The sequence below is a fragment of the Parasteatoda tepidariorum genome, chromosome 2 (genome assembly GCF_982258835.1).
Source record: "Parasteatoda tepidariorum strain Cologne lab strain chromosome 2, Ptep-v5.0, whole genome shotgun sequence".
Lineage (NCBI taxonomy): Eukaryota > Metazoa > Arthropoda > Arachnida > Araneae > Theridiidae > Parasteatoda > Parasteatoda tepidariorum.
The window spans coordinates 53,263,529-53,287,693 of record NC_141756.1 but is presented as its reverse complement, the minus strand read 5'-3'; the positions used below and the strand labels follow the sequence as shown (position 1 = coordinate 53,287,693).

The 24,165-nt window shown below is 30.4% G+C and overlaps 1 protein-coding gene across 1 annotated transcript; it reads left to right on the top strand.

Annotated features, from left to right (window-relative positions):
* The first annotated feature begins 1,354 nt into the window (after positions 1-1,354).
* Positions 1,355-20,422, top strand: LOC107436305 (putative G protein-coupled receptor Mth-like 1). Its single transcript, XM_016047959.5, has 4 exons — positions 1,355-1,494; positions 5,814-5,974; positions 12,181-12,995; positions 20,071-20,422. Exons 3-4 carry the CDS (start codon positions 12,229-12,231, stop codon positions 20,342-20,344), a joined length of 1,041 nt encoding a protein of 346 aa, XP_015903445.3. The 5' UTR covers positions 1,355-1,494; positions 5,814-5,974; positions 12,181-12,228; the 3' UTR covers positions 20,345-20,422.
* Positions 20,423-24,165: the final 3,743 nt, after the last annotated feature.

Sequence of the window (24,165 nt, the reverse complement as noted above, 5' to 3'; positions counted from 1 at the left end):
ACTAAAATTAAAATATGTCTTCCAGAAATCAATTATAATAAAAATAAAACTTATAAAGCAATTTTTTGTTTTGCAGATCATTTGGCGCCCCTTTGTGAGTAGCGCCCGGGGCATGATGACCCCCCTTGCCCACCCCTCACTACGCCACTGTTTGTGGAGGACTTTTTGATGGAGCTAGTCCGCATTTGCGTTACATGGAGAGGAAGATCACGGAAGCCTCCCACGGTTAGTCTGACGGCAAGGGGACTCTAACTCATGATCCGTCTATCACTGAAGATAATTCACGTCAGCATTGTGGTCGGTGCAAGCCGGATGCGGAATTCGTATCGACTGGGATTCGAACCCGGCTCGTCTCAGTGGAAGGCGAACGCTCTATCCCCAGAGAAACCACAGCTCTTTCGAAATAATTTTATTTTATATCCGTCGTTGAACAGCCGATCCAATTTTTGGTTTACGACTACTAACGTTCCACTCCTTAGCCTTTATTATTTTGAACCAATACAGAAGGCAAGAAAACTTCTGGATCAGTACCCCCAGCGGTATGATTTGTTATGAGAACATGGAGGACTTTGTGACTCGACAGATTTAACGTGCATCAGTCACCATTGCGGAGAGTCTTCGGCCGGCGGGGATCGAACTGCATATTTTCAAAATGATTTAGGAAATTCAGATCGTTACATATTTTCAAAATAATCAGTACTCGTTCGCCAATCAATAGGTTCACAGTTGCTTATGAAATTTATTCATTTAGTCTCAGGATCCAGCGGATAGAAGGTTTATCATTTAGGTTCGCACAGCCCCCCCCCAAATGGGAATAATTGATCTTCATAACATGGTAATTTTTTTCTAGATGTGAGGGGGACACACTTTTTTTTCGTCTTTTTTTTCCTGAAGTGTGGCATTTGTGGACAACCTATTCATTTCGAAATGAAATGGGTATATAAAGATAACGTATTTGCTTACATGATTTGCAAAGCGGATATGACAAATCTCATTCGGAAGAAGAAAAAGTAAATTTTTTGTATCACACTTTATTTACCCCCATCACCTTCTGAATTCATTTACTTTAGTTCTAAAAACAAGTTTTTCAAAAATGTAATTTTCAACAGGATGTTCGCTAATATTGAAAAAAAAGAAGATATAACCCTTTCTTTATAACAACACGTACTTATATTTACCGAATAAATTAAGGTCTTTTTTTTTTCAACGCTTCTAATTTTTTTTAAAGGATGCATTATGTTTAGAAGATGGGTGGATCAGATTTTATGGAAATTCGGGAATTTCCTTACAGCGATGCAGGACGAAAACATTCTTCTATGTTTTTTTTCCACCTGTTAGATCACGTTACCAAAGCGGAAAACCCGGAGAACTGCTTAGTTTATACTTGGATTTAATTGGTTGTTATTACGCAACGGGAGGACTGTGCCGGCAGATTTATCGTTCCATTCAAAAATATTCATTTGTTTGAGTCACTTAGACAGGGAAAATTTCGAAGTAAGTTGGTATTTTTTAACTTATATGATTTCTAGATATTATAACTTCATTAATCTTGCCCACTCACTATTACTAAAAAAATTTCAATTTTTTAGAAATGATTAATTCAATTTATAAGAGAAAAAATTATTTACCTAAAATCTATGAATTCCTTTCATAATTTTATTAACTATGGCAAATTTTTAATTTTGACAACCAAAGCATGATATGAAAGCAATTTATGAAAGGTATTATGGCAATTCAGTTTCAAAATAGAAAATTTAGTGTTTAATTTGTTTTTAAAATAGCTTCAACACATTAAAACAGTTTTGCTCGTAAGCGAACGCAAGACTTTTTTGCATTGAATGGAGGCGGGCCCTATACTGTATCTACAAAGTAAGTAAAAAAAAAAGTGAAAATTTTTTAAATTTAATAAACTTGAAAATATTTTTTATTTACCCTTTAAATTAAAATTTATAGCTTTTTTTTCGTGAACTTTAGCAATAAAAATTTTTAATTCAAATTCATGTCAAAAAAAATTACTGCTGTCACCGCCGATTCAGAATATTATCGTTCGGTGTGGTTTTCAATCTCATAATAGAAAAACTATAATAACAAAATGTATGAAATTTTGCACTTATTCAGAAAAATGTTAAAGGAATATTCTGATATGGAAATGTTACTGTTGCTGATAATAGTTTTTTTTTTCTACGTGAACTTTTGTAACATAAATTTTTAATTCAAATAAATTCTATGTCAAAAAAGTTGCTGCTGTCACAGCCGATTCAGAATATTTTTCGCCCGGTGATTTTGAATAATAATACAAAAACTGTAGTAACAAAATGTATGAAATTTTGCACTTGTCCAGGAAAATGTTAAAGGAACATTCTGATATGGAAATGTTATTGATGTGGACATTAGGTTTTCTTTTTTTTGTGCGATTTAATATTGAATAAGAAGTTATAAATGAGAAGTAATTTCACTCGTTGACGAGACTTATAACAATCCAAATATGGGACGGTTTTTTATTGCTCTTTATTAAGTTTTTTTTTCCTTCTTTAAATTCAATGTAAATATTAAGATAGGTTTTCTGCAATATGCAATCTCTCTCTCTCTGTTTCTTTACTACTCATTGACTCTATTCGAGGACGAGTTAAGAAAAAAAAATAAAGATCACGTGAGGGGGAGGGAATTTTTTTTTCCCCAATGAATAAGTAACAAAAAGATGAACAAATCACGAAAAAGTATTTAAATTTGCAAAAACTTTCGAACAAATTGGAATTTTGAAAATAGACGGATTGGAATTCAGAAACAGAGATGGCTCTTTTAGCATCAACTCTGTAGTTGCATTTCTGCGATTTGTATGGTATTAGAAGTTTAGAAGCAAATAATTCTGGCTTTGGAACCCGATTCGAGGTAAAGGATTACACTGGGATGGTCCCATACATAGGTCTCAAAAAAAAGTAAATGACGTCGTTATACAAATAAGATATTCACCATCTTCAAAACCAAAGGTGATAAATATGTACATTATGATCGGCTTGCCCTTTATCATTGTGTAAATTAAATTTCTAGAACATGGTCTTTTACATTGCAAATAATGTAAAACTATTTCATATTTCTAATGCGTGTTTAGTAATTTTTTCTAAGTAGTTTTCTTGGTTAAGTAACGTTACTTATCATGTAAGCCTAGTTTAATTTATGTAATGCCAAATTTTGTGGGGTAGTTTAGTGTTGGCACACCGTGAACATCTCGAATTCGCCAAGTTGGCAGAGGTCGGTAGTCTATTAAACGAATATTTAATTATCTAGTGTTAAAAATATTTGAATAAACAATAGATAATTCGTAATTTTGTTAAAACAGAATGACTGTTTACGTGTATTTTGAGAAAAACTGGTTATCTAGTCGCAGAACCTTCTAATAACATTTTTTTAAATAAAAATTGTAAGCTATGTAATTTTATCAAGTTTTTCTCATTAGAATAATCTCTTGTTCAAATTTTCATTACCATAATGATTTTTTTTATTTATTTAATCAGTATGTTACATTGTAACATACACCATAAAAAAATTAGGATCAAATTACGGTAAAAAGCACCGACACTAAAGGATCCAGTAATTTTTACCGTAAAATCAATTTTTTACTGGGACATATGATATAATATGATACACCGTAACACGAAAATAAATACACCGTAATTTTTACTGTAATAATTACCGTAAAATCACTCTAAATAAATAAATAATACTGTAAAATGTACGGCATAATATTTTACTATAAAAATGGATTCTACGGTAAAATGGATTTTTACAGTTAGATTCACATTTTCACCATTTCCCATGATTCATCTAAATAGCAATCAGCAGTTATTGAATCTGTTTTACGCAATTGATTTTAATATTTAAATTGCAAAAAAAAAATAATAAATCCTATAGTTCAGAACAAAATTTAAAAAGCTCCGAAAGAGTTGATATCTTCTAAAACGCACGTGGAATTCCACGTTTCAGGTTTGGCTCATAACCTTCGAACCCTTTCATTTATATTCGTCCAGTCACAAGATGAGAAGGTTAACAAGATAAAAATGTAAATGAATGTCTGCATAAAGGTTTTTTCTTTTTTTTGAAAAATGAAAGAAAAAACAAGATTAATATTATAAATTAGCTAATAATATATTGCATACAAGCCTTTCTTATGTATTGTAAGAAGAAAATACGTTTGTGAGCAAGGGAAATTATTTTGGTCATTTTAATCATAATTGTGAGCCTTGTAAAAAGACTTGTTTCCGGTATTAAAATGTCGGGGCAAATAATCAACGAGTATTATTTAAAAAATATGTGTGTGCAATATTTTTTACTCACAATTCTAGAACCTTTTTTCATTACCACAGTATTTTCCTCGTTTAATGCTAACAGATAATGATCATGTAATTTAGACAGGTCAATAATATTATTCTCAAAACCAAACAATATTTTATAAGTTCCAAACATGATTAACTCTTGAATGAATGAATCTCAAATGAATTTCTATTGTTAAAATAAAATTATGAAAATAGTTTTTTTTTATTACCATCACATTTAGAATGCTTTTCTTTTTCTTTTCTTCCTTTTCACTTTTCCCATTAAGCCATTTTCAATGAAGTATTGTTCTATGAAGAATGTATTCCTCTCATTTTAATGTTTAAATATGTAGAAAAATTCTATTACCACATTTTTTATGAGAAACATAAATTTTTTACACCAAAATATGCACCAATGGTGTTTTAAACACCAACACAAACTAAAAAAAAAAAAAATAACATTACGATCGTTGAAAGAATCATTGTGCTTTCATGCATCCAATTTATTCTAAAACAAAAGTTAAAAGTTTGCATATGGATAACAATTTCGCTGTTTATAATATCGTTTGCTGAAATTTTTCTTCTTCTCACTTTATAATTCTATATTTTAAAGAAATATGCTTGAGCAAAATATTTTTAAAAAGCTTCGAACTATTTTAGAATAAAAGCTTGTAAAATATGCAAAAAGATAAAACGAATTTCATTTTATATTAAACGCTTTTAAATCTGTATAAATTATATGGCAACATGCTTTTCAAATTATGTTAAATATCAACTACTATCAGAATAATTTTTTATTTGTACAGTGGTAAAATCGAAACATTAGGTTCATTTATGGGTATGTACTATTTCCAAAACCCATAAAAATGGGGATATAGCAAGAAGCACTATCTTTAGACATACTAAAAGATAAGTAATGAGTGTAAATGCTAAATGCATACAAAAATGCTGTTGATTTTTTTATCCATTTATTATTTATTTTATTTTGATATTTTTGGATTATATATTATACAGCTGTTTATTTTTATTCATACTATTTCAATTGGTTTAAAAGTTTGCTAATTATAAAGATTTTAATAAATAAAATTCGTTAAACAAATAAAATGTTACAAAAAATTTCTCCAATATCGATTTAAGTGACATTCATTCTAGGCGGCATTTAGCACATATTTTTTGTTGTTGCTGTTTCTTGCCAGATTCCAAAGCAGTTTTAAATTTTATGATACCCCGATATGTATAACTGGGTTAAAGTTACCCTATCTTCGCTATGAATTAGGTCAAAATTATTGAATCACATTTCGCAAACAATTATCTTAAGCGAAACTGTGACAAATAAAAGATGCGTGTTTGCATATCTTATTTGTTTTATTGGTTAATAAAAACAAAAATATTTGTTTCATTTATTCATTCTTCACTATTAATGAATCTATCTTTTTTTTCCGCTGTGGAAAATCCCGCATTTATATTTTCTCTGCCTCACTAACCCCATTGTGCACTTTTCAGAGGTTACTATTCTGTAAATCCTGTAACGATGTGAAATGCTAACAAGAATCTCTATTCTTCTGAAAGTTCTACGTAATTTGGATTTTCGATGCTAGAAAAAAATAAAGTATTTGCCAGAAATCACTTTGTATTCAACTTGAAAACTTCATATCAAGCCGGAGGTATTTAACTTTTCTAACATTGCATAAATATCTTATTTTGTTTTTTAATAAATATTAAGAATAAGAATAATTATACTAATTAAGTAGTAATCTATAAGAAATTAACTTAATAATGTATTGCAAGAATTTATATTTTGCTTTATGTGATTTATCAATTAGTGTTTGAAATGCAATAGTCATTAATCGAGCCGTACATGTTTTATTTTATAATCGTCGTTGAAGAGCCTACCCAATGTTAGGTTTATGATTATCAATGTTCAACTCCGTAGCATTGTAACTTTGAACCCAATCCAAAAGACAAAGAAACTCATGAATCAAGCATTTTCACAAATTAGTCTTCGAAAAAGGTCCTTTTGATGCAACTAACCCGCATTTGCGTTACATGGAGAGGAAAACCACGAAAAAATCCCACAATTAGCCTGCCGGCAAGGGGACTCGAACCCATGATCCCTCTACCACTGAGGATATTTTACGTCAGCAGTGTGGTCGGTGCGAGCCAGGTGCGAAATTTATATTAACCAGTCATCTCTATGGGACTCGAACCCGGTTCACCTCATTGGGCAGCGAACGTTCTATCACCTGAGTCACCATGGCTCCGCCGTATATATTATTATATTTTATTTTATAACCGTCGTTGAACAGCCGACTCAATTTTGGGTTTAAAACTACCAATGTTCAACTCCATAGTCTTGTAATTTTGAATCCAATTCAGAAAACACGGAAACTCTTAGATCAAGTAGTGGGAGAAATTTGCCTTAGCGGAGGACTTTTTGATAGAACTAACCCGCCTTTGCGTTACATGCAGAAGAAAAGCACGAAAACGTCCCATAGTTTGCCCGAAGGCGAAGAGACTTTAACCCATGAGCCATAACCAACTTTTGTCATGATTTCGACAAGACTAAATGTCACAATTTGAATTTTTCCTATTTCAACTCTAATCAATGTTTTTTTTTTTTCCCTCCAGCATTGAATTTTATTTCTAAAGAAGTATTTAAGATTAACATAGATATAAATTAGTTATAAATTTTTTAAGAGATTTCCTGCTAATAATGTTATTGCAGAATGAAGTAAAGCAACGAAAGATTCCGTGGTTTCACCGTAGCTGTACAAGAGCGGTACTAACAAGCACTTGAATAGGCAAATCATTACTACAATCGGAAAGGGAAAAAAAAACTCTATTTTGTATTATTTTCCCCCCTAAGCAAGTACCTGCATTTTCATATCTCTTCCTCCTATTTATCTATATTCTATAGAATGTCAGTTGTTTAAAATATTTTTATCTTAAGCGACAACTACAGACCTTGGCTAACAGTGCGTGCACGGCTGGTACTTTATGGAAGTAGTCATGTTTAAACAAAAGGCCGCGTATTCTATAATGCGGTGTTCAGATCAATGTTACATTTTTTAATTCTTCTAGGTCTTGAATGATTAACTTCTAATATTATGAAACTTGTTCACCAAAATCTTATAACAGTTTCATTTATGTGCAATTAGTGTTAATGATTTGATTGTATGCAGTTATTATGTAATAACAATCATAATAATTATTTAATAATAATCATAAGAATTATTTAATAACAATCATAATAATTATTTAATAACAATCATAATAATTAATTTATTATAACAAAATAATAATGAGAATGCATTAAAGAAACAAATATAGTCAATGCTATCGATGGTTAGTTAAAAAAACAAACTAATATTAACTTTTTTTTTTAGTTATTTTGTTGAATTATGCGCAAACTATTCTAGATTTACCTAATACGTGAAATTAATTTCAGAAATAATTTTAAAAATATTTAATTTGTTTCCAGACTAGACAAATGTTGTTAGCGTAGTGGCTTACGGAAAATTCTTTATTTACACTTCATCACAGTTCGTTTTATTTAAAAACTTTACTTTGTAATAATTACTAACTAGCTAACTTAAAAAAACCAATTTTTGAAAATTTTTAAAATATTAAACATGTTTAATAATTTATATAGCGGTAATTAATCACGCTATTATTTTCTTAAGCTGACATTATCTTCTTAGTCAGTGGGTTCTAATGATTTTTAGCCCCAGAAAGAGATATAGAGCCGTAAATAAGCAAATCGCCAACTCCCCATTTGATGTCTAGGCAAGATTTATTTATTTTTTCCAAATTGTAATTTTTCCCACACGTGTAATCTCTTTGTTCTCGTCATCGGCAATTTACAATGAAATATTCTGTTAATGCAGAATTTAGCATCGTCTAATGTAAAAAAATTACTGCAAATTCCAAAAAGAAAAAAAGGAAAAGAAAAAAAAGACATATTTTTTACAGTTTTCCTATTTTTAATCGTCATCCTAAATTTTATTTATTTATTTTTTTATTTTTAAACTGACTTTTTTCAGTACATCTATTTTTCTCAAAATAGTCTTTCTCTGTTGTTCACCTTTATTATAAACGGATATTAAAACTATCAGTTTATTCTGATAGTTCTACTTTTAGCCATGCAGTTTTGCCTACGTAAGATAGCTTAATCTTTTTTCAAATCATTTTACAATTATTTTCTATACTTGCTTTTACTTTTCAGAAATTATTTTATGGTTTTAAACATCATATTAATAAAATTGCGATTTGACTTCATAGTCGAATTGATACTCTACCTGATTATTATTTGTCTTTAGATATAATTTTTCGGCAAGTTAAATTGCCAGACATTTTTATAAGGGTGGGCCACTGAAGTTATAAAAGTTTTTACACTTAAATATGTTTTCGATAAGTATGACTTATAAGATAAAGGCAGTTAATGATTTTTCTTCATAACCAAACACTAGAGTTGTCGTGGTTTATGAGACCGAGTCATCTCCTAATAAGGTGTCTCGGGTTCGAATCCTGCTGTGGATTGGTCATGGGAATTCTGCTCTCAGCTTGCATCGACCAAAATGCTGACGTTGTTATTGTACAGTTTTTTTGTTGTTAAAATAACATAGTTTGATTGTGAAAGTAACAGTATTTATCTGCTTAAAAAAATAGGAGTCCGTTTTTAAATAACAGTATTTTACTGTGTAATGAACGGTTTTATTCTGGCACGCCAGCTGACAGTTTTTTTTTTATTACTGTAAATTTGCTTTTTTTTTACAGCCTATGTAACCATACCTCTTTTTTCTTGCTAAACATTTCATTTTACGACCATTTCGTGAAAAAGATTACAATTTATAAAAGGATACGAATTAGAAATGATAATAAACAAACATGAAGGAATAATATTTACATTTTATCAGTGTTGATAAAAAAGTGATAGCTTGACTTGAATTTCACGATCTCGTAAAATTAAATTGAATTTTTTTCCAATGGAAGATGTAGTTATGCTTTTGAGATAAAAAACTTAAAGGTACAACAAATCCTAATTTACACTGTAAAAAATCCCTGATCAAATTAAGAGGAAAAGTATTGGAACTTTTTACCATAAAATCCATTTATTTTGAATCATGTTACGGAACAAAAAAATTGATATATCGTGTAGTAATTTTCGGTGAAAATGGATTTTACGGATGATGCATCCTAAATGCCTGTATTTTATAATACAGTTTGATCCGGAATTTTTTATAGTGTGCTAATATCACAAACATTATGAATATTTAAAAATGTATTATTCACTGCTATTTTTTTGAAAAGGGACAGTTCACATATATTATTGTTATTTTTGAGGAAAAGTTGGTAATACGTCCACAGATGTAAAATCTGTCGAAATCAATATCAAGTGACAGAGTTTTGTAAGTGATTTCCATAACAAATTAAAACCTTAAATAAATTTTTAATTAACAAATGCTAATTAATTTTAAACAAAAAAGAATAATTTATAACATATTCCATAATGATGTCATTAAGGGAAAAGATTTTGTGTATTAAACTATAACTAAAAGGGCATTCGGAATATAATTATTTTTTCTCTCCGTTTAATAACTTTTTAACTAATTTATTTAAATTTTGAGCATTTCTTTTCGTGATTTTGAATTTGGTCTCATAGATCTCATTGAATACAGGATCTTTTTTTATAACGGCACTTTTATTATTATGAATATAAAGAAAAATCCTATCTTGTCGAGTTGCATAATAAATATAACAGAGAGATAAATCAAAATCATTTTTACGAAGAACTTTTTTTTCTCTTTTACCATTTTTGAACGTGATTATGGTTTGACAAAATCAAAGAAGTACAAATGTCAGTTGTCCAAAGAAATATAATGCTTACTGTCTGATTAGCACCTGCGATTTTCACTGTCTATAGTTACTATAATTTGTTATTTTTCTTTACATTTTGGTTTTGCGCATAATATTTCTTGCTAGCGAGCGAAATGTTACCGGTAAGACAGCGATTTAAACTTATTTCTTGGTTTAGAATAATTATATCTAGTTGAATAAATTTAACCTGATAAGTAGCTTGATTTTTGAACTTCTTCATAAAATAAATCGTGAGAAATTAGAATCATATTAATTATTATTAGAATTCTTTTGTTAATTGTGCTGTTACAATTATAAGTTAAAAATTTCTGCAGTTTCTTAAAAAATTATTAGTAATAATGGAAACTTCAGTTTTTTGTAAAATCTTAACATTTTATGCCTCTTAAACATTGCAATAACCATTATTGAGCAAAAGAAATTGGTACATTTCTTCAGTTTACCAGATAATCATAATGAAAAGTTTAAGTTTATATTCAATTCTTTAAGATTTTATACGTTTTTTTTAAAAAAATAAATTGGATGTCAAGCAAATTAGATATAAATTAGATTAGATATAATTCCATTCAAAATTCGTTTAAACTAAATTATCGCAGTCACATTCATAGCAATTTTTTCGTTAATAACGTTTCTTCATTAACGAAGAAATTATTAACTATGTAGTTATTTGGCATTTCGTATGCTTTTCATTTGAAATATTAATTTATAAATGGTTGTATGTGTCGATTATAATCAATAAATACTCTGATTGAATGTGTTTTTAAAAACGATGAGTAAATAAATGGAAATAATCATTTAACAAAATTCTTTCAAATCAAATTATCACACATACAGAAAAATTCTACATTGCCATTAATAACAAAATTTTGAACATTTGCATAATTATATAAGATTTTAAGTACCGAAAATTAATATAGAAATCTTTTGAAATCAAATTGCCATAGCCACGTTTAAAACAGAGTCATACGAAAAAGTAAGCTTCAGAGAAATCACTTCATTTCCTCTGTTAAATTTGCAAAAAGTAAGGAAGAGTGGGGTCAATTGTAGCATTTTTTACTTAACTATTTTTAACTAACAAAAAATCCAATATATTATTAGTATTAATTGACAGACGAGTAAAGTAGACTATCTTCTACTAGAAAAAAAAATACCTTATTTATTAAAAATTTTTGACAGTCGTGCACTTGTTACAATTGTCCCCACTTACGGGGTCAATTGTAACAGTTCATAAATTCAACTAAAACATAGTTAATTATACATATTATCATAGTTGAGATATATTTTTTTATTGATCAAAATAGTCGTGATATTTTAGGAGTAAAAATAATAATGAGCAGAGACCTAAAGTGTTAAACTTTTAACTTTAAGGGGTTAAAAATTTTAATTTATGCTGTGAAAGGTGACAAATAAAATAATGCGCATGCAACATAATATAAATGATATAGGAAACTATTGGTGGTTCTTAAAGAGTTAAGTAATGGTTTGTAAACATAAGATTATTTATTTTCAGCTGTTACAATTGTCCCTTTACTTATCGTTACAATCGTCCCCAAGACGCCATTTCAGCTTCATTTGTTAAAAACAATTCCTAGTTAATTAACAAAACTAATCATTTTTTTAATGTCAATTAAGGTGTCCACTTGCATATTCGGTTAATAATTTTTATTTGTTTAAACAAAATTACTTTGTTACAATATAATATTCTAATACCAAAAAAAGTACTTACTTACGAAGTGTGAAAATCTCTTTTGTGGTGCAACTCTTTCAAAAGTACATAAAAATGGTTGCCAGCAGGGGTGTACATGTAGATTTATTGAATACACCTTGTGCGCCACCTAGGAACCAAATCTAGAACCCGACACTCGAAATTTTTGCTCTGTTACAATCGTACCCTGTTGCAATTGACCCCACTCTCCCCTAAAGTAAGAAATTGCTTTCAAATTAAATTATTATTTTAAATAGTTTAATAATTAATGTTTTTGCTATTGATTTTCAGACTTTGGATAATGGTAAAATCAAGTGTGGTTATTGAATAAAAAGAAGCATGGCCAGTAATGAGTCGATTCTCTTTTACAGTGCATCCAATTTGACTTACAATGAATCTAATTTGGCGTACAATGAATCTATTTTGACGTACAATGAATCTAATTCGTCGTACAACGAATTCAACAATGACATTAGTGAAAGTGTTCGGAAACCAGCATTAAATAAATACTATCCCATCCTCGTCGCAGAATTGGGTCTTTCCATCATTTGTTCAATTACTTTAATAATAGTGTATTTCATAATCAATGAACATCGTACTTTGCCAGGAAAAAATGTTATTTCAATTTCATGTTGTCTTATTGTTACCTACATTCTACTGATAATTGACTTGTTGTGGCGCAACATAATTCCTTTCAGAATATGTTTTGTAATGGGTGTTGCTGTACATACGACATTTCTTGCAACATTCTTTTGGACAAATGTAATGTCGTACGATATTATGAAAACTATGGCTTCTATTAAGCAAGATTCTGAAAGTAAAGCAAGATTTTGGAAGTATTCTGTTTATGCATGGGCAATGACATTTATGTGCGTTGCTCCGGCCATAGCCATTGATCAAATAGAATCTGTTCCGTTCTATTACAGGCCAAATTTCGGACAGAAGAAATGCTGGCTAACTGGACAAGAGGCATTCTTGATTTACTTCAATGCACCAGTTGGATTAACATTGGCTGCAAACTGTATATTTTTTGCAGTGACTGCAAGAACAATTGTTAAAGTGCGAAGCGCCACAACAATATTGGCGGCGAATCGTCACCAGAAAAGGTAATATATGTATTGTATGTTTATTTTTTATCTCACTTATATTTAGAAAAAAATTATTGAGCATTTTTTTCATAAATATGCGAAAAATATTGAAATTCACTCTATGAACTCAGAAATTTCTCTGGAGTGTAACCTGCTGAATGAGTGCAAGGGTTGAGAAAACATGTGTCTTCCTTTTAGAACGTTCTCTTAACTTTTTTTAATAAAATATAACACAATTTTGTTTTTTAAAGCATTTTAAAAATGTATTTGTAAAGTTTCATAGTAAGGAATGGCCTAGCAGTCTTTACTTGGCAAAACTGGAATGAGACTAAGTAGCTAGTTGCTATTAGTGAGTGTTTTCGAATTGATGCAACTCCTATGATAAAATAAAGTAAGTTATTTAAAGCTAACAATAGATTTTGGAGATATGACATCTCAAACTATCCATAACGACACCTTTAAAAAATAACAATAATGTTATTTTTTAAAATGCTATGTTATTAATAATGTTATTTTTTGTTATAAAAAATAACATTGTTTTGTCAATAATGTTATTTTTTATGTTGTTTATAAAATGTTCTGAAAGAATGGAAGCGTTCAAAAATCTAAAACTACGAACAGGAAATATTTTCAAACGATGCATTGAATGATACCAAACATGATCTTTAACCTTCTTAGGGATGAGCAATGTCAAAATTTTAAATTGTAATCTCCATTTTTCAGGCGGACATGAATAAAAAGAAATTCCCTTGTTTAAAATTTTATTTCTTTATTCATTTTTAAAAGCCTAGCCTCAACTAGGAGGTCTAGCCTCAACTTTGTAGATTTCTGGAAGACGCAGGATAAAAATCTCACATGTTTACGATAATAATTGCTTTTCTTACATTTGTCAAATAATCCTTGATTTTCTCCTTTTCAAAACTTACGTTGGAGGATAAAACTTTTAACGAAGCTACACTTTACAGATTTTGTTTTCTTTGCTAATAAGGGCAGAAGTTCCGTAAGCATGGACTCATGTAGTTAAAACAAAGATGACCAAAAACTATGGTATAAAGTTGTATTATATTGGAGAGCTTTCATAGCGTTTCTCGTACGTTAACCGTAAGTTTATTTTTAACCCCTTTGGGATACGGTAATTTGCAGGGAAAGTTTCGCTCATGAGCTGTGAAGCTCAAATGGCGTTAACGATAAAATTTCGGGGAGATAGAACCATATGTAAAATTTCTTAAGTAAAATCCGTTCATCCTAAAGAAATTTATGATTTAAGAATGAATAAAAAATAATTTACTAATATTCATTAAATGAATAAAAAATAATAACTACTTACATAATATAATTAATAATAATTCTTTCACATTGTGAGCTTTATGGATGAACATTGCTCAGAGAGATGCTTAAACTGACGTTACTTCACTCATCTGCTCGCTGGAAATCTATTAAGGATCAATTAGTTACAAATGCAACCAATTGGAATGCGTTTCTAATGGGATAGGAATGCGAATCGTTCTATAGGAATTAATGATAGTGGAATACTGATCTAGATCAGTATCTGACCTGGACATCTCTATTAATTTCTTACTGTCCCACTATTATATTGTGGTTAGTAGAAGCATAAAACTACCTATTTTAAGTAGTAAATTGACTTAATTACAAATAGATAAATACGTAATGTGTTGATAAGATACGGTTCCACTAAAATTTTAAAATCAATGTTTTTCGTTTAGATGCATGAGCTTTTTCCTAGAATTGTGAAAACACTTTATTAATGCTTAATGGTATGGAGGAAGCAATGAAAAACTCCGAACTGTTACCTAAATGTTTGTGCAACATAGATTTGCCGCACACGTCAGAGCACACCAGACATTTACCACCTTTAGCAATGCCAACTATAACTACGCCGGATACATCATTAGCGGATCCTAACGAAGCTCGAATTAAAGAACTTATGACCGACTTAAAGTCAGCTAGAGCCGAGGATTTAAAGCTTGAAGAGAAATTCGAAAAAAAGACTCGAAATCTGATGGATGAACTTAAAAACATCCCCGGTCATTGCGATTGCGAAGACAAATGGTTGGCGAGTGAAATTATTGTGGAGAGTGGCGATAGACTTAAATATCAATTGGAGCACAGTAGATTCTTATTAGCCGAAGCAAGGAACCAACTACATTCCCTGAGTAAGGAGTTGAACATGTATCGGCGACTTGTAAGGCAAGAAATTGGATCGGACATGACGTTACACCAGTTGTTGAATTCAAAGCAGTGGAAAGGCAGATCTGAAGAAATTGAGCGACTCAAAGCAGAAATCGCCAATATGGAATCAAAAGCATACAGTCACAAGTACTTACGAAACCCACTCTGCATTCCAGAATATAATCCTCGTTTTCCACGCGTCGATGATTTGATTCCTCGGCGCCAAGTTGAGTTTCTTAAAAAGGAAGCTGCCAAAAGGAAGGAAGAGAAAAGCAAACAAACTAAGGAAGTGACTTCGTTGATGAACGAGTATGGTGATTTAGCTCTGATGTATAAAGCTTCTGTCACTCACAATAAAACATTAGCTGAAGAACTTAGAAACCTTAAAGAACAACTTCAAACATACGATGCCAAGACAAAAGGCGATTTGGAACTTATTAAAAAACTAACAGTTCATCAGATGCAAATGAAAAAGATGCTAGATCGAGAGGCACAATTGTCACAACTCGTTTGTGCGAAACAAGGTGAAAAAGTAGCGACAGAAGACGAGAGAGAACTAGACGCAACCAAGTATAAAGTTCTTTGGGAAACAAGCGAGTATCAAAAACAGTCTTTCTTGGAGATATTGCAGCAGCTCACTCGACAGTTAGAGAAAGTGATGGACAGAACTGAGGAAGCTGAAAGACACTGTCGCCAAAATCAAGACCGACAGGAAGATATAGAACATCTTATCGAAGAACGAAAAGAAACAGAGAAAGCTAAACCTAAAGCAAAACAACACAAGAGCAAAGAGAAAAAAGGTGGCAAGAAAGATTTGTCTATAGCTGCTCAGTTAGAAGCTGCGAGCGAAGAAAACGAATTTCTAAAGAGTTTCCTCCATTGTGAAATTGAAGCGAGGGGAAAAGATCTTGAATTGTATTTAAAAACCATGAATAATATTCGACAGCAGTATTTAGAGGCTCTTAACAAGTTAACAAAAAAGGAGGAAGGCGTTTTACAGACAGTTGCAGAAGAGCAGCCTCAAAAATGAAAATTATAAATATTACGATGAATAAATTTTTTAACTAGATAATATTTTACATTCAGTTTTGTAGCTTTTTTAATGAAATTCAACAAAAAGATAAAATTAAATAGAAATTGAGGAAAAGAGAAAAATTCGTGGTATAAAATTATTATTTGTTTGTCCATTATTAAAGAATTATTTTAGCTATTTAAATGATTTGTATCGAATTTTCCTATTTCCAATTTTTTTCTGATTATAAGTTTATTGCAGATTCCGCAACCGCAACCAGGCTACTTATAGGTGAATACGTATATTTTAAATTTAGCTTGTGTCGTATCTCAAAACTATAATTATTTAAAAATTAAATATATATATATATCTTAAATTATTATCGCCATCTGCTCTCGGAACTAAATTGTTGTAGAGAATGACTCGCATGACAGTGCACAGTGGTGTAAAAGCATTAAAAAAAATTTACCTAGTTTTAAGGACTTAAATAGGTTTTTATACAGGGTATCCAAAATCTAAGGAAACGATCAAATATCTCGAGAAGCATCAGATCTAAAAAACACTAACCCTATGGGTGGGGAAAACTTTAAACAAGAACCACCATGTTTTTAAATGCCTATTTGGATTCTCAAAAAAAGAGAGAAAAAATACTGAGTTTGACATGCAAATTATTGCATATTGATTTATGGATTAATTGCAAAATGAAAAAAATCGCTTAAAATGATCGTGTTTGCTACTAGACAGGGATATATGAGCCATTTTTACTTATTCCCCACACTGAAGTTTTTACTATGGTAAGTGCCATTGCTCGGTAATTCCCACATTGATGTTTTCTAAATATACCCTATCCAAGTATTGTTATAAAAACTAAATAAAACGTGTATTTCATAAAATTCCTTTGAACACTAGAAACTTATTTTCCTTCGAACGCAAATTTTTAGAGACAATTCAATTATCGTCTTAAAACGCATGGCCTAAAACGATGCAAACCAACCGCTTTTTCTCACCCATACTACCTCAAATGGCAATAAAGCACATATTTAAAGGTTTATTTTGTACCCGATGGCAACATAAGAAGTCCACAGAGCTTCAAATCAATGGGTGTAAACTAGTATGGATTTAAAGGCGGCTGGTACTCACTGTCTGCCACATTCCTCGAAATTCAAAGTCTTCTTGGCCATTCATGGACATGTGTGAGCATATTTTTAAAAACATTTATTGTTTACGAAACTAATGTTTTTAACATTCAAATTCCTGTCTTGAGCTTATCGTAGTTGATCAAAATGATGATGCACGGAAGATAGAATTTTTCGTACTTTTTAAACCAAGTCATGTGTGGATGTATGCCTGCTTCATGCAATAGTTTTTATAGAATATATATAAATAAAAAAAATATAATCTAACCGTGAAAGATGTATCATATGCTTGATTCACTTACAGTATTATACGTCATATCGCTTCATTATTATTTTTAATAATACAGTTGATTGAGGAAATTTTATTAAGAAAGCAACAAAAACAAAAATTTTTTTTTGATCGATTCATTACGATTACTGGTTATCCATTGGTCAAATACTCTTTTTTCAGGTTTGACTCCGATAAACGCCACAACATTTCAAATCATGGGTTGCAAAAACTGTCTCAGTTGAGGTTTGTCGTCGGATTGGTTTTCAAATCCTGGCTATAAACAGGGATAAAGAGACTAGAAGGGCTGGTTCACTCCTTTGAAGTAACTCTCGCCGCGCCAATCCTCCGACGTTACTCTAGTGACGTCACTTTGGCGCAAAGCTCGCACTTTTACTTGAAGAACGGAGCGTTCAGCCTTACTAGCTCTAACTAATATTGGATCATTTCTTTTCGCGAGATATTCTGAGACATTTGTTATTTTCTATAATGACTTTCCTCAGTTTTTGCTGTGAATTTACAAGAATTTAAAAATATTATCGAAATGCCAGTTTGCGCGATTGCAACTAGCAAAAATTCTGATACAAAAACAAAAGGAAAAAATATAATATTCCGCGTGTTTCCTAAAGTAAAGGAACAACTATGTAAAGAATGGATTCCGAAATGACACAGTTAATATAAAACAACAATACGTTTATTCTGTCGTTAAGAGTCCCGCAGTGGACTGATCGTTAAGACACGGTTCCCAGCAGATCACCGAAGTCAAGCATCACTGGCTGCCGTCAGTGTGCGGGTGGGTGACCCACTTGGATCAGTCTGCGTAGGGACCGAGGGTGTGCGGTATTGGTCCTCGTTAAACTGTTCTACTGTGAAGTGCTCGACTTCGCGTGCAGGTCGTCGGGCTACCGAAGCAGGGGTGCCATCCCCCCTGCAGAGGATCAAAATTGTGATGGCATGTCTTCGGATCATCCTCAGGGATGTTTCCCAGACCGTCGCCAATAGCCCATTGTGCAGCTCTAGTGCGACGTAAGTGAACTACAAAAAACGAACTACTGTCGTTAAGAACTTTTATAAAAATTCATTATCGAAATAGAAACCGCCTCGTTACTTCAAAAAGAAAGGCATGTGAAAAGAATTAAAAAATGGATAAATTCAAAGAAAATTAAAATGTAAATAAAAAGTATAAATAAAATATATAGTATACAGTTGAAATTCTCCTAATTTCATAACATATTTTTTAATGTAGTTATTCTAAATATATATGATTTTTTTAAAAATTATTCTCTTCAATTTAAATATCTATTAATTATATCATCGTAAATTTAAATATCTATAAACAATTGTAAAATTTCTAATGTCATTATGAACCTAAATTATTATTTTGTTTCAGTAATTAGCGTTTAAGGTTGATGTTTCCTAATGATTAAGTATGAGCAAATTGCTATTAACGACATATTTTAAAATCAGGGATTCTAAATTTAACTCAACTTATCGTTATAAAAGAATATGTAGATAAAAAAAAGTGTCGATATATGCTTTCATTTTTCTTAATAATTAAAGTTAAAACTGAACTCTTTAAAATAAAGTATTTATAGTGTCATTTTCGCCAACTAGTAAAACATTTTTATAAGTTTAAAATGGTATTTTTTTTGAATATAATAACCAAGAAAGTTTTTTTGAACTATGCTTATGAACAGAAATAATGTGTTAATTACATAAAATTTGAAAGCTAATAACCAGAAAAATTCTAACTTATTTCTACAAAGAGAAAGATGCAAAGTTATCATATCTTTGCTTGCGATCTCCGAGATCTGTGGACACAATGAAGTCATGAGGAGGTAAATCGTAGCTTCAGCTCTAAGAGCGGAGTGAACTAGCCCTTCTATTCTCTTTAGCCCTGGGCTATATACGTGTTACAAGATGTCACAAAATACTTTTCCTTCTTCAGTATTCATATTTATGTTAAAATCACCGTCAAAACAGTAATTATAAGTTAATAATAAAAAGAATGTAAAAATACTTTAAATTATTATTACGTAAATACATTAAGAATGACTGTCGGTGAAAAATAAAAAACAGAATTCTAAAAAAATTATCGAACAGCAGCGGTCGCCATCGAAACGCATGCGCACTGTTAACCATTATTCTTGAACACAGTTGCAAAGTCTGATGATGTCCAAATCAAGTTCAACATTCAAACTCAAAACAAGATCCATTTTGCCAATGGGTAAAAATAAATGCAATTAAAATACGTATTCCTTTTCCCTACAATAGCATCTGAATATCAAAAGGTTACATTGTTTAAAAAAAAAATGTTTGTTAGCGCATAACCAATTAACCGAGACCTCGAAAATAAGCATTTTAAGATGCTAGCAAATGATACACGATTCAAGATAAATTACCTTTTTTTAAGTGATGTAATTGAAAAGCAAAATCAGCGTCATTACGATAACAGAATGTTACATTTTCTTTTACATTTCGTTTCAGATATAGACTTTGTATGAAATTAGTACTGATTATGGGATTAGTTTGGATAACAGAATTCATTCCGTGGATCACAGGTATTTATTATTTGTATGCAGTTGCAGGCATGCTCAATTGCTTACACGGTGTTTACTTGCTCATTATTTTCGTCTGTAAAAAGAGAACTTTGAAGATATTGTTCGATGGTTGCGTTTGTCCTTGTTCCAAAATGTCTCCTCCAACAGACAGAAAGAAAACACCATCGTTAGATACTGTTACCACGCTTGTACCGAATTAATGTATGTGAAACTATTAATAATTTACAAAATAAACATTTCAACAGACTAAAGGTTTGATTAAAGAAAGCTGTAATGTCTATTTTCTTCTTTTACAACTAATGATACAGCAAAAATACTAATTTCGTTGCATATCTCAGAAAAATCTGCTTTATTGAATGTGTTTTTCACACTAGGGTGCATTGCAAGCTCTCTACTTTCGGGTTACTGTTTCCGGTGTGTTTTAAAGCCCTTCTGCTCACATGATCATTGTTTTGAGAATTTCTTGTATATATGTATTTGTTGCAAATTTATCATTTGTGTTTGAAAAAAGAATCGCCATTTCAAGACGTAAAAATCGTCATTTGAAAAAGAGAATATTTATAAAACACTTCTTATCTTGTCAACAAACTACCAACTTCGAAATTTTAACATAAAGGATAATTTGTAAAATGCACTTAAACTTGCTTTTCGAACAATATGCTAACACTAACGTATGATGGCGCACGGCTTGCAACATGAACAAATAATATACAAAAAGAGGCCAAATCCGGATTGCCAGAAAAACGAGTTCATTATAAAAACATCATCCATAGAAAGAGCCACCCTCGACGCAAAGTCTGGGGTTGTCTGCTGTTACGGAGACGAACAATAGGGTTCCCACTTTTAACAAAGCTAAAATTAAGGACTCTTATTTGAAAAAAATTAAGCTTTTTTTTTATTGATATTAGATTGATAAGAGTTAACATATATGAAACCAATCCGTATTCATTTTTTAATAATTTCATTTAAATTGAATTGTAACATTAAGTGCAGAAATTAAGATTTGCACTTTTTTTTTCATATATATTTTTAAAAAAAGTAAATAAAGAAATGAGAGAAAACATTGAAAAAATTATTACAAGTTTTTATATTTCATTATTAGACATGCATCACATATTCAGTTGTGAGCATATCTTGCTAAATATTCAGTTAAGCCAAAAAAATTCTTTCTATTAATAAAATGTTTCATTTATAAGGGTATATATTAAAAGAATTAATGCTAAAAAGTTGAATCTGAGTTATGCATGAGAATAGTTTTCTTAACTGTCATGTTAAATTAAGTTCTATTTCAAGCAAAAACAGGCCATACTAATATCTAAGCACCTTAAATCATTCCACTTTTTTTCTCATTAGGCCTAACTTAATTCATTCTTAATGTTATTCTCTACTATTATTATGATTTGATGTTCAATTTTTTTTTCGCAAATTAACATTTTAAAACTGAAAGTTGTATTCTTTTATTATAAAGTAATCCTGTAATATCACCTTAACAGGAAACGTTTTGTAAAAATATTGAAAAACATATAAAAAACTGTATGTAACTTTATCATTTTGAAATTACTTATTGCTAAACAGCAAATGTGTTAGATATATTTACTTTTATGATGAGTTTTACATAAAATTATTTCCAGCCAAAACTAGGAATTAACTTTACATAATCAGGGGTGATTGTGAGCCCAAGTCAAAATTCCGGAAAATTTTTTGAGTTAAAAAAACAAACACACACACAAAAAAAAAAGTTTAAATTGAAAAAAAAATTAAACAAGGTTTTTTTTCTCCTTTTTCTCAATATTTCTTAGTTTACTTAAAATATATTTAAAATTTTACACATACCTATGATGACCTGGAGAAGTAATTAAAATTTACCAATATGTCTTTCTTTCTTGAGTTTATGATTAGAACAACTATTCACTGATAAAAAAATTAATATTAATCATGAATATAAGCTTATAAAGTATATCTCTAGCTCTCCCTTACAAATAAAATAAACTGTGTTTTTAAGTTCCACCTTTGAAAGTTTGATTTCCGGAAACTTCTGTGATCAATGATTTTTTGAAACTTCCGGATCACTGATAGCGAAAATTCCGATTTTTTTTCTGGAGCACAATCAGCCCTGCATAATATTACTAAACAATTTGTCGAAAAACATGAATTTTAAAGCAATCAAAAGTTAAAAAAAAACAAAACAGTATACTATTTAGTATAAAGTGACCACACGTCCCGATTTTGGCGGGACTGTCCCGCGTCCCGCCGATTTTTAAAAATGTCCCGCTTTTTAGAAAATATCTGCATTTCTTATTTTAAATGTACTGTAAAAATATATTCCTATTATTTATTAAGTATTATGGTGAATATAAAGAAATAAAAAATACATAAAAAACACATAAAATGCGTGCAGAGTAAACTAAATTAGGCAATGTACCAGGTTAGATTTACTCGGTGGTGTGCTATCATTGTCTTTACGTTTCGGCTTAATTCAGATAAGTGCGGACTGCCGTTAGACAGTGCGGTTTGTTGTTCTCAATTTGACGTTCGGTTTGACTCATTATTTGATTGACAAAGATTGAGCAATAGTCGCCACAAAGTAACGGTCAATAAGGTAAAATTTAATACTCTTTTTTAGCCTTTGTAATAATTTTTTTATTTATTTCTAGTATTTACCCACAAAATAAAAGATGAGTAAAAAAAGAGGATGCAAATTTAATGAAGAGCTAAGCAGAGAATTTCCATTTATTAAAAGTACCAAAATAGACTATATGGTACTGTGTGATAAACGCAATGCTGAATTTTCGGTCTCACATTGTGGAAAAAACGATATTACTAAGCATTTAGCGACAAAGAGGCACAAAAGATTTTTTAATAATGTCGCTTCCTCATATAAAATGGAAAAGTTTTTTCGCAGTGCTAGCTTTAGCAACACGGAAAAACAGCTAGCATTAGCGGAAGGGCTATTTGCTTTCCGCACCATAAACAACAATCAAAGTTTCAGATCAATGGATTGTACGTCGCAAGTGATCAAAACATTATACGACAAAAAATATGCATGTGCAAGGACAAAAACCGAAGCAATTATTTGTAATGTTTTTTCACCATATTCGTTTTCACAATTGTAGAAAGAATTAGAAAAATGCGCATTTATATCCATATATTCTGATGCTTCCAACCACAAAGATTTAAAATTATTTCCCACAGGTGTTAGATTTTTTGATCTAGAAACAGGAATTAAAATTAGAATATTAGATTTTGTTTCATTGCCTGATGAAACTTCACAAATAATTTTTGATTTATTAAGTAGATACTATTTTAAAAAAGAATAATTTAAACAATAAAATTATTGCCCATTGTGCTGATAACACTAACGTAAATTTTGGTGGAAAAGCTAGAAGAGGCATCAATAACGTTTTTACGAAACTTAACGAACATTTGAAGCAAAAAAATATTGGAGTAGGTTGTGCAACGCACATTCTATACCTATACTATTCAAACAGCATCTGACTTACTTCCAGTTGATGTTGAAAATATTTTTGCAAACATTTATTCGTATTTTTATATATATATTGTGCGTGTTGAAAGTTTGACTAAATTGTAATACTCATTTCATCCCATTTGTCCCGCTTTGTCTCAATAAAAATGTGGTCACTTTAATTTAGTAGCAATGTTGACTGAAAAAAAAAAATGATTGTTAAATTCTCAGTTTGAATTTGATTCTAATAGACATAATAACAAAGAGTTCGGGATCTTCTAATTGAGTAGATATAAATTTTTTACGTAACAATCTGCTTATCTTTAAGAAATAAAAATAATAAGAGTAACAATCTTAAAACTTCAAAGATATAAATAGTTACCAAATATTAAACTTTCTTGTTTGAAGCAAATCATGCATTCTTATTTTGCACTGAGAAATAAAAATTTAAAGTATTTTTGAAATTAAGGACTTTTAAAAACCTTGTAACAAAATTAAGTATTTTTAAGGGCCCATATTTTCCAAAATAAAAATTAAGCAGTTTTTTAAGGACAGTAA